This window comes from Vulpes vulpes, chromosome 7 (assembly GCF_048418805.1).
Source record: "Vulpes vulpes isolate BD-2025 chromosome 7, VulVul3, whole genome shotgun sequence".
In the NCBI taxonomy this organism is placed as follows: domain Eukaryota; kingdom Metazoa; phylum Chordata; class Mammalia; order Carnivora; family Canidae; genus Vulpes; species Vulpes vulpes.
Genome location: NC_132786.1, coordinates 124,853,090 through 124,870,741, shown reverse-complemented (window position 1 = coordinate 124,870,741; position 17,652 = coordinate 124,853,090). Strand labels below are relative to the sequence as shown.

At 37.9% G+C, this 17,652-nt stretch overlaps 1 protein-coding gene across 1 annotated transcript in view; it reads right to left on the bottom strand.

Moving 5' to 3' along the window:
- PTPRZ1 (protein tyrosine phosphatase receptor type Z1) overlaps window positions 1–17,652 on the bottom strand; it is a 171,710-nt gene that overhangs the window by 113,673 nt on the left and 40,385 nt on the right. Inside the window, exon 2 of the mRNA XM_072764910.1 lies at window positions 4,758–4,823. Coding sequence (XP_072621011.1) covers window positions 4,758–4,823 — 66 coding nt within the window. The remainder of the gene's footprint in view (window positions 1–4,757; window positions 4,824–17,652) is intronic.

Below are 17,652 nucleotides of genomic sequence, written 5' to 3'. Positions count from 1 at the left end.
TTCTAGAAGTAAAGAAAGGCCTGGACAAGTCAGAAATCAGCCATTATGAGACACGGATTCAAAAAATTCTTCTTCAAGTTACGTGTGGCCTACTTCTTCTAGGTTAAGAGAAGTAAAACACGACACCTAACTGTATCCAAAAATAAATGCCAAACATCTAACCACATTGTACACCACCTTATATTATGGGCCTTTTGTTTTCCATAATAGTATCTTCTAGTCTATATATCTCTTGGAATGTAAATACCATTTAGACTAAATATTCTATTTAAGGAAACAATAAATTCAGTGTTTAAAGCCCTCCTTCATTCTGGTATATTCAGCCAAGCATCTAATATTGACTCCTGTGTTTCCTTTCTTACTTTTACCCAATGCACCTCTTCAGCTAAAACTTAAAAGCGCCTATAGGTTTAGGAACATTTAGGATATATCGGTATAAAATTTTCAATTCCAAGTTGCTTTAGAGTATGATGGAAAGGAAACAAGAGTAACTTTTAAAGTCCAGGAAATAAAGGCCGTATTTCAATAGGGACTACTTCTAGGGCGAAGCAGTAATAGTTCATCCATTTCTGATGATCTTATTGCTTGAAATTACAAATGTCTAACAACCCAACGGAAGGAAAACGTGTCGTCTTGGAGTATAGCTGACAGACACACAGACATAGCTTCAGATGCACGACACAGTGATCCAGTAACTGGGTATGTTACACTGTGTTCACCGCAAGGGTGGCGACCGTCCATTACCATATGACGCTCTTACAAACCACTGACTATATCCTCTTGCTCTATCTTTTATCCCTGTGCCTTACTCATCCATAACCAGAGGCCTGTGTCTCCCACTCCCCTCCCCCCCATTTTGCTCATTCTCCTACCACTCCCCTCTCCAGCAATCATCAGTTTGTTCACAAACAGAAGGAAAAATTTAATATCTCACATAATTGTGGGCTATGTGTTCATGATCTCAAAAAAAAAAAAAAACCCCACACCAAATGACTCATTTTTTTTTTCACTGAACTGTCTTTTTTTAGGCATTGTCATAGAAAATTTAAGGTTAATAGGAAGAAGGAAATTCATTTTCTGAAATCCTTAAATTAAATGCAGTTACTATGGAAAGAACTAGATTTTAGTGCTGACATTCCCAGATTTATAATTCACTCTTTTATAGCAGCGTGACAAACAAACCTTGCTCACCTTCCTATAATAACTTTAAAAATGGGATTGTCGGCTGTATTTATCAACCCTTTCATTTCCCAGCATAATTACAGCATACATCCCAAATAGAGAAGTTGTTTTTAACCTATGTAAAAAAACACAACTGAAAGAGTAATACTTTCTCCTCCCCTCCCACCCTGTTTCCCCACCTGCTGATAGGACAGATCTGCATTGTTTCTTCACATGATTGTGCAATCCTTCACAAACAATCTTAGTCCTAATGGTTCCATTTCAGTAACATCCACTATCTGCTGTATATTTTTAAATGGCTTATGGTAAAGCCAGGAGCTCTTTTACAGAGAGATGTTATGATTTTCTTAGTAACTGTTGTTAACAGAATTCTATATGTACAAATATTCAAGGGCAAGTCCTTCCTTCTGAGATTGTAGCTAATCTGACAAATTTAAGTGATAATAATAACGGAAGGAACAGAAACACAGAGCTCAACAAGATAAGCTGTTATGTGTGAAACTAGGACTAAGATGTGGTCGAAACCAACCTACTGGACAGCCCAGGTGGCTCAGCGGGTTAGCGCCGCCTTCAGCCCAGGGTGTGATCCTGGGTCCTGGGATCGAGTCCCATGTCAGGCTCCCTGTGTTTCTCGTGAATAAAAAAAAAAATTTTTTTTTAAAGATTTATTTATTTATTTATTTATTTATTTATTTATTTATTTATTTATGAGAGAGAGAGAGAGAGAGAGAGGCAGAGACCCAGGCAGAGGGAGAAGCAGGCTTCATGCCAGGAGCCCAACGTGGGACTCAACCCCGGGACTCCAGGATCGCGCCCTGGGCCAAAGGCAGGCGCCAAACTGCTGAGCCACCCAGGGATCCCCAAATAAATAAAATCTTAAAAAAAAAAAAAACCTACTTGGGCCATTCATAAAAGTACTTAAATTTAAGAATCTTAAAACTAATTTATCCTGAAATTCTATACAGTTACATGGTTTTTCATTTTCTACATGGAATAAGTATAGAAAGGGAAAATACTACCAAACTTTAACTATTTGTATTAAAAATAAAAAAGAGGCAATAAATTTATGGCGAAGAATCTACATCTTCAATGCCTGGCTTTCGTGTAATCCGCTTGGAAGAGATGTGCTCATTTGGATAATGGCTTTCATTTGTTTTACTTTTTGACATTCTGAGAATTCAGACAGAACAATTCATCCACACTCTGTTTGAGCTAAGCAGCTGTAAAATGTCCTCATCTGAAACTCTTTCTAGTCTCTTCCCTAGGATCCTCAAATATTCTAGGAACAGATAATTTTCCAACCCAACGAGAAGTACCAATGTAAGTAGAGCAAACCATTCTTTAAAATTCTGATAAGCTCCACCTTCACCTCAACTCTGGAAAATCTCCTCTTGAGACCTACCATCCTTCCCCCTCACCAAAAATAGTGTTATTTGGTGTTATTACACTCCCTTGATCACTAGACTGTCTCCTAAAGGACCTAAAGCCAATAGGTCTCAAGTTATAAGCAGGATGATGAACTTCTTAAGCAAAGAATTGTGCACCGTTTATGCACAGACCCATCACTCTATAGGCACCATGTTCATACACAATTAGCTCATTAAACGGAAGAGCTCTGTGGCCTCCTCTTAAGACAATAGGATATGCATAACAGTATGTGCGTAAAACCAATGGTAAATATGCTGTCTTTTCTTGATTTGATGAGGCAAATCCAGCTGCTCAAGGAGCCAGAGCTGCTGAAAAGCATAGGTCCTTGCTTGGTGTTGTAAGAACTGCTACCCTCTCTTTCCAGGCTACAGGTCCTCCATTTTCTAAGTCTAGGTTGGGGAGAATGGAAGATGCAAAAATAATGCCCAGATGATGACAACAGCAAATAATTTCCAGGAGAACCAGGGTGCTAAGCATTGTGATACCATCTTCCATGGTTAAGGAAGAACTCCAAGCATTCATAGCCTTCACTAATACGATTCTTATAATTACTAGGGAGGCAAAAATTAGCTGTAACTTTTATCAAATACTAGAATTTCTATTTTGGAGAAAGAGAAATACAACATGGATTATAGTTGTCAGATATAAAGTTACAAAGCATATATAATTTTTATATATAATATATATTATTATCATATTATCTTGTCTACTATCCAGTGGGGTAGTCACTGACTTATACTATAAATAGGGTAATCTCTGGAATGCAATTAAACCACAGTATCAAGAATGTTGGAAGCATTTATTTTTTTTATGCTTAGTAACTGCCTATCAAGGATTCTCTAATAAAGAAATGATAAAAATAAAAATAATACGTATGAAAAATACGAATGATACATATCTGTTCATATCATATCTATTCATCCATTTGTCATTGTTTATAGTAGCTTAGATATATAGTCAAAATATATATAGAGAGAATATAGAGAGTCAAAAATATAACATTTATTCAATGGAATATTAGGCATACCGTAAGTACCATGATCATTAGGAATCATCACTGAAATGAGGACATGTTCAAAATAACTCCTAGAGTAAATTGGATGCATAATTCTATGTAAAATATACAAATATAAAATAATAAAAATTGGCCTCAAAGGAATATAACTTTTTTTTAAAGTGAATATCCCTGGAGTGAATAGTGATATGTATTTTCTAAATTTTCCAAAGTAAAAATTTACTACCTTTTTTTTTTTTTTTTTTTAAGTAGGCTCCGTGCCCAGTGTAGAGCTTGAACTCATAACCTTGAGGTCAAGACCTGAGCAGAAATCAAGAGCTGGACATCGAACCTACTAAGCCACCCAGGCACCCCAATATTTGCTACTTTTAAAACAAGAATAAAAAAGAAAGAAAAGAAATGCATGGCTATCTACTAAATTCATTGTGCTGCTGCCCTTCATCTGTAACATAAAGTTCAAGTTGGCTAGGCTCATGTTAAAGCCCTTGTAATCCAATCATGTCTTATCAGCCCATTGTTATTTCTAAGGAATACCCAACTCTGTCTTTGATGGTCACCAGGCCTGTCATGGGCCATCTAGATTTGACTTGTGCTCTTCTGACAATCATACAAAAGTCTTTTTGGACGCTCATTCCAATTGATTCAGCAAAAGTAATTTAGAAGGAAGCCCTGCTGAGAACAAGAATCCCATCAATATTTGTTAAATGAATGAGCAATCACTACTGTGGTCATAATAGTAACGGCAAGTAACATTTATTGAAAGCTTTGTATTTATAAGAATGCACTATGCCAACTTCACTGATCACATTTAATACTTTGAACAATCCTCCATTTCACAGGTGAAAAAAACAGAGCCTCAGGTAGGTTCTGTATATTTTCCAAGGAGGTACAGCCAGTGTTGACTTGGGATTCAAATCCCGCGGTGTCTGATACCAGTATGCTCTTACACTACCAAATTCGCTAATGGAAATCGTTCTGCCTATGATATAATTTTATTAATTAATCTAGCTGAATATCCATGAAGCTAAGTAAAAATGATGCGTTGAATTACAAAGTTTTCTTTCCATGTAAAAATAGATACAAAAACAATAAAAATTTTCTGTTGAATCTCATTACATAATGAAATGTTTACCTGTATAGGACCAGCCAATCTCTTCAACAAGTTTTCTTTGTTGTCTGTAGTATCCATAAGTCCAATCTACAACCAAGAAAAGTCAATTGGTCAATGTGTAGAAAAATATGTGACCAAATTAAAAATATATCAGATGCCCAAATCATTCGTACCCCAGATGGTCCTCAGATACTCCTTTCCATGTCACCTTCCTCAAGATTCCCCTCAATGCCAGCCACCATCATTTAGTCTCTGTTTTTCCTGTTCTAGTAGTTGATCTAAAGTATAGGGGGTACATTAAAAAAAAATTGAAGTTCTGGTAGGGACAAAGCAAATACTCGGGGTAAAGCAGGAGGAGCCTAGAGGGGTACATCCCCCCAAAAGATGGGTCAGAAAGAATAATTTGTCCTATCTCCAAATTTTTAATATTCCTCAAGTCAAACATCTAAGATCCTGTTGATTAGAGATACTTCTAGGTTTACAAAACAAGTTTGATCAATGCACCGCACCCTAGGATACCCAGAGGTTATCATGTTTTCAAAATTTGTTTCCTTTTTGCCAAAAAATGAAATTAGTCACCTTGAGGGAATGAGAATTCAAATGTGTATATGTTGGCTGGGAGGAAAGCTATGTTAGACAGTGTAGGTGACTTTGTCTCTTAGAAGAACCTAGATCCCCGAGAGAGGTAATAAGTGGGAGATTTAGGCCTCATAAAAGAAGATGCCTCATGACCCCAAGAGAGTGGTTCTAGATCAAGAACACAGGGCAAGTGGGATAGAAAGGAAAATGGATGGAAGCCAAAATCTCGCTCTGCATAATTCAAAATGTTGCCAGGAGCCACCCCTGCGCTCAAAAGAAACTGGGATGTGATAATGCAACCTCCTTTCTGTGCCACTGTCTGTTACCCCAGGCTGTACTAACATTCGATTTCAGCTACCTGGTAGGCAAAATAAATCTTTGTGAGCTAGCTTTAAAACCTGGTCACTCTTGACAAAGCATTCTGCAGAATAGCTAATTTACAAATAAACGCAGAGGACATTACTTATTCATAAATGGAGTTTCTATCAATATGGCTTTCATCTGAATACAAGGATTTTATACTAGATCATACCATACCTGTATTTAAACATATATTAAACATTAAATATGTTAAATACATCTTATATATTAAAGATATATTATATATTATAATATATTTAATATATTATATTAAATATACTATAATTTAATATATTATATTGAATACAATATAATATATTAAATATATTTAAATATGGTATGGTATGATGTTTCATCATTTGGGAAAAAATTCTATTCTTATTCTTGCTACACAGTTGTTTTCTCTTTATTGACAATTCTCAATTTCAGGAATGTAAATATCTAAGGACACTGGAAATTATTTTCCTCTCGTCTGTGTCATATATTCCCTGGTTAGTACAGCATGGTAATAAATAACTGCTAAACTGTTTCATAAAAGCCAGAAAGCAGATCTGCTGTCAGAAATACATATTCTGAATCTATAGATTATTCAAAACCAAAACTTACTTTTAAGAAACAAAGATTTTCTTTTTGTTGGTCAGAAATATAGGTAAATATTCTATTGTCCATATAGCACATTACAGCACATATCTATTTTTATAACAGCTTTACTGAAACAAAATATGTACATCATACAATGCACCCATTAGAGTATACAATTTAATCCTTTTCAGTATATTTACAGACTTCCACAATCATTTCCATAATTTTAGAACATCTCCATCACCCCCATAAGAAACTCCACAATCTTTGGCAGCCCCAAGCCACCCCCAATCCCATCGGTCTCGGCAACCACTATCTACTTGGTTTCTATACATTTGGACATTATAGACATTTCATACATCAGGATCACACAATATAGGCTTTTGTGACTGGCCTCTTAAATTCAGCATAACTACTGTTTTCAAGGTCCGTCCGTGTCGTAGCTTACATCACCACTTCCTTCTTTCTGGTCACTTAATGGGACCTAACTATATGGTAACCAAGATAGTCCTGAAGTTTCCTTCAGCTCCGTTAAAGTTTGGACAGGCTTCTTCCAGACTCTATGCCCCTGGTCCCCCTTTTCTGAGTACTTAGTTTAGAAAACCTGTCATTGTAAATTCCTTCTCTGGCCCTTTGAGATGTAAATCTTTTTTTTTTTTTTTTTTTTTGAAAGCCACATGCCAGTTTTACAACCAGGAATATACCACTTAAAGACACGGGAGCCATCTCTTTGAAAGGAAACAGGACCTTATCTCCCAGTTTCTGTGAAAGGGTAAAAGCTTAATTTTGGCGGGGTGCCTTGCTCCAATTTGCAAAAACCAGTTCCTGTCTTGAAGATCCCAGTTTATTTTTCCTTTGGACAAAACCAATTAGCAAACAAATGGCTTATGACTCCTGCGAATATCATGCATTACTGTTCCACTGGGGCTCAACATCACCCTCAAAACAATGTACCCCTCTACTTCATCCAAGTTGAGTTCGGACTTGGTTCTGGCTTCTCTCCTCGTTGCAACAACCCTGAATAAGGTCTCCCTTGCTTGTTTAACTTTATCCAGTGAAATTTTTGTTTTGTTTTCACAATAGAAAGGCCACATTTTATTTATCCATTCTTTTTTTTAATAATAAATTTATTTTTCATTGGTGTTCAATTTGCCAACATACAGAATAACACCCAGTGCTCATCCCGTCAAGTGCCCCCCTTATCCATTCTTCAACTGATGGATACTTGGGTTGTTTCTTCCTTTTGGCCATCATGAACAATACTATTAATATTCATGCCTGTTTTTTTTTTTTTACTTAAAAAGGAATATTAGGTTCCTAATTTATTTTTCAAATACAGTTGTCAACATAAAATGGTAGTTGTTTAAGGTTAAATTCTGGGAGCAAGTGTTTCTTCATGATCAAGAAGTATATACAATTAAATGTTAGAAAGGGCCCCAAAGGTCATTTTACTGAGACTTTAACAGTCTACAAAAAAATGATTCCTAGAGATCAGGTAATTTACTCAGCCAAAATGTAAATGGTTTCTAGAAGAAGAAAGTGGCAAAATGGAAGCAACAAGGCATGGCTCCTGCCTTCTACTCCAGGGAGCCTTCTCCAATATCAAGGATCCCTAAGGACCTTGACCTCTTGGTCGCTTAAGGTGCTTTGCCCAAGGAGGAACCTCTATAGCATGTATGCTTTCAAGAGAAACAAAATGAAACACAAAAATAAAAATTCAAGTGGCCTAGAATTTAACCCGGAGAAATTATTTGGACAAGTAGCTTAAAGAGAATTGATTATACCTGTTTTGACCTGGCTGTCAGTTGAAATTTTCCTCTGAAATTTTGCACTGGCCGGAAGGAAAAGATGTATTGTCATTTATTACATGTCTTACATAGAAGTATTTTTTAAAGGTAAGACATTTTTGTCATATAAATGGATTTGGAAGATTTCAGAAGATCAAAACCTACGCTTAACAAATAACCCATTGAAATAAATAAAACAGTAGGCTCTTGTTTTAATGATTCGGTCTAAAAGATGACAGCAAAATATCAGCAGATTTTAGCTTTCCTTGCAGGGCTTTATCACTACACAATGAGCATTTGTCCTTGGTTTTTAATTACTTACATTAAGAAAGCTTTATTCAATACAGGATTCCCAGGTGTTGGTAGCTCTCTTCAATTCCTTTATGTATTGTTCCCTTAATTGTTACTTCAAACAATCCGTTACACATTCATATGCTAATTACATAGTCCTTGGGCGTGAGAGAGTACCCCACTTTAAAAATTCTACTTAGAGGTCTGATAGATGAGATGTGATAGCTTCAATGAACAAGAAAAAAGAAGCGAGGTTCACTTTTTTGTTGTTGTATTATATACTTTGAATACCAGTAAATCCTATATAAAATGAATCTATCAAAGTGCTTACATGTTTTGAAATCAATTAAAATAATGAAATATAGAATGTTTTTTTCCGGCTTCTGTGAATTTTAGTTTCTTTCACTTTTAATATTTTGTTTCTTTTAATTTAAAAGTATTTGCCCGGTCTGTTTGGGTGTGAGTGTTTTATAGTGGAAAAACGAAGAGAAATTTCAGGAATGAATTGTACATGCGATGTACAAGCAAATACACATGACTACGTTTTGTTAAGGCTACCCTACAGTTTGTCCTGAAAAAATATTCTTCATGAAGTGAAGAATTTGACCTGCTACCAAAATTAGGAGAAACCTCAGGCACTCTTAAATGTTCCTGTTTCAACATATTCCATCTTGACCTACCTTGAGCACCTACAGACGTGCAAATATGTGTGTGTGTGTGTGTGTTTTATTCTTAAATTCAGATAATGGAAATCAAAGTCTATCACACAGAAGATATAGATTAATCTAGCTTTTTCTTTTTACATTTTCTTTTTTTGTTCAAGTTCTTTTTAAAAAAACAGTAACAATAACAAAAAAAATAAAAAAATAAAAAAATAAAAAATAAAAAAACAGTAACAAAAAATCTGGGTGCTTATTTCCTACTAAAAATATCATTAACTATTTTGAATTATTGGGGTAGCTGGCTGGATAGGCTGTGGAGCACGTGACTCTCTCGGGGTTGTGAGTTTGAGCCCCTTGTGAGTCCTGGAGCCTGTCAAAAATTTAACACAAACAAATAAATAATAAAAATGCCTCTGATATTGGCCTGAAGAAAGTCTCTGCTTCATGTTAATTAGTAATTTCATCTGTATCCTACTATGTAATCTAGCAGCAGTCCTCTGACAACACACTCACACACACACATATTTTGATGCTATCAACTGTGCAAACATGACAAGGAGAGGAAATAGACCGGTCCTCTGAAAAAGAAACTTCAGGTAGGAAATAATGACAGATAACACTGGAAGACGAGGATTTAAAACTAGATTAGTCAAGGTGGACTTTCCGGGGTAAATGATCTTTGCATATTTCACTAAAGAACCACAGAGGTGGAGGGGCCCCTGGGGGGCTCAGGCCGTGACCCTGGGGTCCCGGGATCGAGTCCCACATCGGGCTCCCCGCAGGGAGCTTGCTTCTCCCTCTGCCTGGGTCTCTGCCTCTCTCTCTGGGTGTCTCAGGAATAAATAAATAACATCTTAAAAAAAAAAACAACTACAGAGGAGGAGAAAAGAATGTTAGATGATGATCAAAACCTGGAAAGGCAAAGGAGAAGGATGAGAATTAGGGACAAATTTTTAAAGCCCCTGAACAACACTTTGGCAAAGAAAGACTTGGGGAAAAGAAGAGAAACCCTGCAGGTAGAAGAGAGGCCTGTGCACTGAGAGGTGGCAAATGGTGGAACCCACGGTGGGAGAGGCCAGTTGGGCTCTGGCGTAGGCTTTGCAGGCAGGTCACCAGGGACTTGTGCTTGGCGACAGCTCACCAAGATATAAGGGTGACGTCAATTTTCAGTTTTTGTCCTCTTGCTACGGTCGCCTCTGACCTAGATTTCTTCTGAAGAAGGAAAAGAGATCGTCTGCTGAACTATCACAAAGCCTTGCATGTATTTCCTTTTTAAGTGTATTTTCAAAATGTTAAGAAGGGCATTAAATAAACAAACAAACAAATGAATCAGCGTATGTAATTGAAGTGCAAGGTAAGGGGCTGGCGACGCCCAGGGGACAGCCCAGTGTCATCGGCGGCGCCATCCCCTCTGGCGGTGAGGGCCGATGGAGCTCCAGGCCGCACTGGGAGCTCCCCTGGGAGGACAACCGCCTGCGACTGAGGGACGCCCGCGACCGTGACCGTGACCCGGCCCCGGAGGCCCTCTCCCTGGCACACTCCCTGCGACAGGTCTCCTTCCGTGGATGGAGGCCGGGTCTATGGCCAAGTGACCTCGCCCAAAGCCTTGGTAGCGAACCGGGGCCAACCTTCCAAGTGAAATGACATCCGCCCACGTGCGTGGGATCCAGTCTACACCATCACACATGGCAGATTGTTCCTCGGTGGACGTTAAGAATTAGTCTGCTGCCAACCTGTGCCATCGTGAGGCCTGTGTCTACCTACCTGGAGTGTAGACTCTTATCCGGCACGTACACAAAGGCACTTGTGAGGCCTAATTTGGCCGCTTGTGATAATCCAGACACGCGCAGGTTCGGCTACAGTTCCAGCACATTTGCACTCATCACTTCAGATACAACTAAATGCCTTAAAAACAAACTGCTTAAAAAAAAAAAAACAACAGCTACATATCATTTTCTCCTAAGTTTGCTTTCTAATTTCTGCTGCTTTCTAGGGTTACAAGAAGAGTCTTCTTGGTTTTCTCCCCTCCCCAAAGGATTACAAATAAAAGTACTTTTTAGAGTCTCAAAACTCAAATTGTGACTTATTGCCAAATCGGAGAGCACATGACATCCGACTGCTAACGACAGGGCACTCTGGGGAGAGGTGAGTTTCTAGAGTCCAAGCGACCTCTTAACTGAGGGATAAGGTTAAAGAGATGAAAAAAGGTAGATATTTGAGGCACTATATGCATAAAAAAAGGTCAAATGGTAAATTATCAAAGCAGATGGAGATACTGGGCATATGGATAATGAAAGAAAACAAAAGGAGCCATTTCTTCCCTAGGTTTGTTTTAATAGCCAGACAGCCAATTAAATCCATAGTTCTCCCAGGACAAAGAGCGAGCCTGGAGGTGAGCAATTAGGTCTTTACTGTCCCTTAACACTGAGGACGGTGTTTGCTTTCACAGGGCGGGCGTGTATGTTCTCGGAAAAGCACCCAGTGTTTGTCCTCGTACTTTAGACACAAGTGTTTAACCTAACGTGATTTGTCTATATTCCTAGATTGAGGTATTTTCTGTTAAAAACATTTAATAATTTTATCTTTATCACGTGAGCAATAATACATGTCTGTTTCAGATAAATTAGAACAAAGATAAGCAAAATAATTTTAAAAATCACCTGTAATCCCGTCTCGTAAAGATAACCATTCTTTACCATTTTTTACGTGTGTATGTTTTCCTAGATGTTCTACTGTGCATACATAGAAAAGTCACACTTTACATAAATTGAATTACATTACCTCATTATTTGCTGACCCACATTTTCTACGCAATAATAAACTGCTGCTATTGCTCAAGTTAACAAATACGGCTTCGCAGCATCATAACAGTTCATTTAAAGAAGTCTCTGCTTTTGGATATTAAGATAAAAAGTTGATTTAACTTTAGAACATTTATTCTTTAGGCTTAAATGATACGAGGAATGAAAGAAGTTCCCATTAAGCTAGTGTGAGCTTTATGTATAAAATAAAGTCTGTAGGACATTAAATACCACATGTTTCCCCTGTCAATCTTTTTCTAAAACCCCCCAAAACACTAAATTACATGAACTCATCGCTATAACATGATAGTGAATATACTCCACCATAAGAGAAGATCCAATTGTTGACGAAATAGTGATAATGGCCACAGAGATGGAAATAACAATGTGTAAGAACAACTATTAGAAGAGTTAAAGACAGTATTAAGAGCGGGGAGAGAAGCAAACCTGTATAGGAGAAAGCAGATGAAAGTGGGTAGAAAACATGGAGTTCATCAGATCCCAAAAATAATGTGCCATTCTCCCTGTTACGTATTATCGTATTATTACACTATTATGTTACTATCCAGACTATAGTAGTGTGCTATTATTTACCAATCTAACTGCTGCTCCTGTTGTAAAGTCTTACGTCCTTGCGCTTTCCCTGAGGTCAGGAGCACGACAATGGTGTCTGTTCTGTAGCTCTATGATTAGGATCGCTTGGCAGGTTTTGGACAACCGGCACACTAAGATAACCAATTAGAAGATATAATGGGATTCCATGAACATTTACTATGAAAAGGATAAAAGGCCAAAAAAGTGCATAAACAAAACTATGAACTACTATTAATATGCAAAAAAAGGTGAACAAAGGGACTCACTCCTATCCTTTTTTTTTTTTTTAAAGATTTGATTTATTTATTCATGAGAGATAGAGGGAGAGGCAGAGACATAGGCAGAGTGAGAAGCAGGCTCCCTGCGGGGGGCTTGATGCGGGACTCGATCCCAGGACCCGGGGTCATGACCTCACGATCCAAAGGCAGATGCTCAACCCCTGAGCCACCCAGGCATCCCTGTTAACAGCATTTTTAACTTCAGTTTAAGACACCACAGCCACGTCTACGTACGGCTGGGTACTTCAGCTCCCAAGAACCTTAAACAGAAGAGCCAGCGCGAAGCAGAGCACGCGGCGAACTCACAGATCATCCTCTGGGCCCTGATGACCAGCAGACTGACTGGATCATCTATTCATCATCAATATGGCCTTATTTTCATTTGCGCCTTACTTCTAAAACACTACTTTTTTGCTTAGGTAAAATGAAGCCCAAACCTAAGTATAAATCCACTAAGCAGGAAAATCTGCCGACTTTAGGGGTTGACTTTTCACCCTGTCCCAGCAAGGGTGGAAGCTTTCTTGACTTCTTTCCATGGAATTGACTGAAAATTCATTTTTGTCATTTTTTTAAGGCTTTCTTTTACTGGTCTAGAAAAAAAAATAAAATTTTTATTCATAAGAAACATACTCATTTGAATACACAGACTGATGTTTTTTAATGGATTTTTCATGATTTAAAGTATTTTCAATCTGCCAACATGTTTTATAAGGTTACTAAACCACATACTATTGCTTATTCAGCCTACTTAGGCTTTCGAAAAGAAATCAGGATGACCATGGTAGGTCCATCTAATTTAACTATAAACAACTATCAGTGTTTGGTGCCTCTTTTTATTAATCCCTAGGGTCAGAAATCTAGACTCTCCCTTTGAGTCGAGACCTTGGATATACAATTGTGTATCTACAACTATAAAATGGAAATAGGTGTCCCCCACTTGCTAACGACGATACGGTCACGAAAGCTGGGGCATATGTTAAATCATCTGAACTCTTTGTGAAATATGTGCTTATACCACCTCATATCATTTCCTGAATTTATTTTTCAAGGATTTCATTTTTACTTTCAATAGTGAAGCAAAGTCCAAAAAAAGCAATGTGATGCTTGTGTCATATGCATACACCTGACCAGTTACAAAAAATATTCATTTGTTTACTGACATTATCCAGCTCTCAGGCTAACGTATTCTTTAGTCTTAAAGATAAATGTGGATCCTCAGCGTAGATGGAAAATACAACTCCCTACATTCAAGTGTTGAACTGAGTCCTACAAGAACAACGTGAATGATGAGAAACATAATATTTAATTTTAATCAAAGAGACTACCATTATCTACTTTCGTAGCTACATTCCAAAATGAATACATTTCTAAAAGCAAAACTTCACAATATTTGTATTTTCCTTGTTTCAGAAGACTTGGGGCAGTTTAAGACCATTATTTAGAAGTTCATATTGTTCACGTTTTAAAGTTCTTCATTTTAGAACCACTTTCCCCACTAGCAACCTTAAGGAATTACACACTTTGATGACATTCTTAATTTGCTGACTTTTCGTTATCAAGCACTTACCTATATTAGTCACTGATTTTGTTCGTAACTATTTAAAAAATGATTCTATCTGTTGCTTTTCTGGTATGGACGTTTCATCATACTAGACTACCAAGTGATAATTGTTACGTATCTTCTTATTTGCTCTGTTATAAGATTTATTTGAAGTGAGTGGAAACTGCTAAAATCCTCTTGGCTGAATGGATGGGCACAGCATAGGGATGTTCTATCTGGCTGCAGAATCATTATTTTTGCCACTTTCTCCTGCTTGATATTTTTATCCCCGTCACCCTGCCCCCCCCCCCCCCATGCCTCTACTCCTTGTGAAGCATCCTAGCATCCCCTGGGTATTATCTTTCTCAAGCAGATATGTGAATCTTCCTTGGAAACTGGTGTCTCCACGATGCTCATTCTGTGACCCACCAAAGTCTAAGAAAAGAGGTGTCTATTCAACCATCAATCACAACACACCTATCTTCAAGTCTTGCATTGGTGACCTCTCCTGACCAAAGGCAGTACTGGGACTTGGTGGGCCACTGTTGTTAAAGCTTTTCCCAACTCTTGCCTGAAATTTGGAAGTTCTCTGCAGGGGCAGGTGCTCATTAGGTTCATTAGATTCATTAGGTTGATGTTCATTAGGTTGCCTAGATGACCCAGGTTCATTGCCCTGTTCCTGTTAGGGCATAATTAATATCCTTGGAGAATGCATCTCATGAGCTACTTTTATACACAATCACAAACGGCCAGTCAGAGACTGGATATTATTTATTTTGGAACAGTTAACTCACTTGGAACAAATATGTTTTCTCTCTACGTTTACCTTTCTGTTGTGAGGGTGTCAAGAAACTGAACAAGTTAATGCAACGTTTCCAACCTGGACTGCAACCAGGCTTCCGCTGGCATCTTGCCCTGAAGTTACTGGGCCACTGGGACACCTCAAGATAATTAACATACTCCTGCAGTGTCTAACGTGATCATCATAGTGGTTAAATGAAAAAGAACATCCTACAACAGACCAAGGGTAGCAGCACCTTTGCATCTCAAGGGAAAAGAAAAAGTGTTTTTTAGAGACGAAATTTATGCCTTAGACTTCATGATATATCACGAAGGCTTAAGATATTGAAATAAGACTTACATTTTCTTAAAGGACATTCAAACATCTAAGTGACTTCACACCTTTATGAAATGTATGATGTTTGTATGATGTTAATTTCACTAACAACAAATATCTTTTGGTGGAAAATGTTTAACTGGTCATCTTTCACTTATTTAGCCAAAGACATCTTGATTTAATCTTGGAAATAAAATCTAAAACCCATTTTATGTTCAAAGGAATGCTAGTTTATCGATGTCTTGATTTTTGCAATAAAAAATAAACAATCTGTGACTAAACAGACCTGTGAGTATAAAGAAATGCTGCGCGTGGCACTCCAAGGTCAAAGTATAAACACGGGGGGTGCGGTGCCTGGGTGGTGCAGTCGGCTAAGTGTCCAACTCTGGGTTGCGACTCAGGTCATGATCTCAGGGTCATGAGATCGAGTCCTGCATTGGCCTCCATGCTGGGCGTGGAGTCTGCTTGAGACTCTCTCTCTCCCTCTGCCCCTCGCTCCTCAAAAAGATGAAGTAGACACATGGTAAACTTTCACTTAAGAACAATACTTTACTCTTCTCCCACATTTATTCTTTAAATGGTCATACAGACCTAGTACTGATTACAGAAAGAAAAGGCAAGAGCTGAATGTGCAGGGATCGTGTGCCTTTGACATGGAGTCCTAACATTTCGTTCATGGTTTTATATTCACGTTATCTACTTTATAGCTACTTTCCTCCTGTCGCATCTCAACTTCTCTAGTCAAGGGTGCCTCTCCCAAAACAAAGAGCTGGTTTTCATGTGTGACACTCTGAAAGGCTGTGCATCATCGCGGAAAGAGAGCGGGACGAGAGACGGGGCCAGAAGAACTCGGAATATAAGCCCTGGCTTTGAAACTGCCCAGCTGCGGACCTTCGGAAGAGTCATTTGCCCTCGCGGTTCTTCTGTCTGAAAAATCAGGTCCTCCTCTGCTGGTGAGGAGTTTAGAATCATATCGATTAAGTCATTTGAATGTTTATAAAGGATAAGACAGTATATTGACATAAGTAATAATGCTTCCCTCGGGAAGTAAGCTGAACTCATTACAAATTATTTTCTCGGATGACTAAAGGCTATTTAAAGGTTATTTAAGGCTAGGGTGTTCTATCTTTTCTTTTATGTCCCATGTGAGATAGTACCCAATGACATCGTTTAAAATGGCTCTTATGGGGGGATCCCTGGATGACTCAGCGGTTTAGTGCCTGCCTTTGGCCCAGGGTGCAATCCTGGGGTCCTGGGATCGAGTCCCGCGTTGGGCTCCTGGCATGGAGCCTGCTTCTCCCCCCTCCTGTGTGTCTGCCTCTCTCTCTCTATGTCTATCATGAATAAATAAATAAATAAATCTTTAAAAAAATAAAATAAAATAAAATAAAATAAAATAAAATAAAATAGCTCTTATATTGCTTATCATCTCTCTGGGCAAGCCGATGTTTCTATCTCAATTCCTATAGCCACATAACAGGCATAATAATGATATCAACATAAGCTTAGGATAAAGCACATATAGCCATTAGTCCATATATATTATGTTAATGTATATCATAGTAATTTATAATTCATTAATATACATTAGCTATGTAATTCTATGTTATTACATATTTATTACATATTTGTATTTCACTTAGAGTTCATTCTACTATTGCTTTTTTCCCCCCAATTTCAGCAATTTCACTGATTCATTATTTTCTGTGCAAAACAACAAGCTTCATTTGCCAACAAATAGGGAGTGGCGAGTCATTTTACACAAACACACCTTGAGGAAAATTGTTCACTGAATTTCAGTACAAGCAAAAGTACACATTTCCCCCCTATGTTAATAGAGTCGGTTCTACTCAATAACACACTCAATCTGGCTAAAAAGATTCAAAGGAGAAACAATCAATAATATACAATTTTAATTTAATTAAACTGAAATCAATTCACCTCAAAAGATGAATATTTATAGAGAGAGCTCTGGAGCAAAGAGCACAGAGTTGTTCTTACATCACATTGGCAAGAGAGTTTGGGTTTTGACGTTCTCAGTATATATACAAGTATCATGAATCCAGGAGAAAGTAAGTCACAAAGAGAATCCCACAGTAATAGATCTAGTGTAGGAAACTGTCTAGTGTGAAGGAGAAAATCTGAGGCAAGAAATTCAAGCAGCATCAAAAGGTGACAGCAGAGGGTTGAAGAAGGTCACCAGACAACCATTAAAAATCAAAAAGACAACTTAACGAATAGTAATGGGCTCTTTCATGACACGGAAAATGACATTCATTCTCCAACAGTGTCTTAAGGAACTGCAGCAACTGAGGACGCCAACAG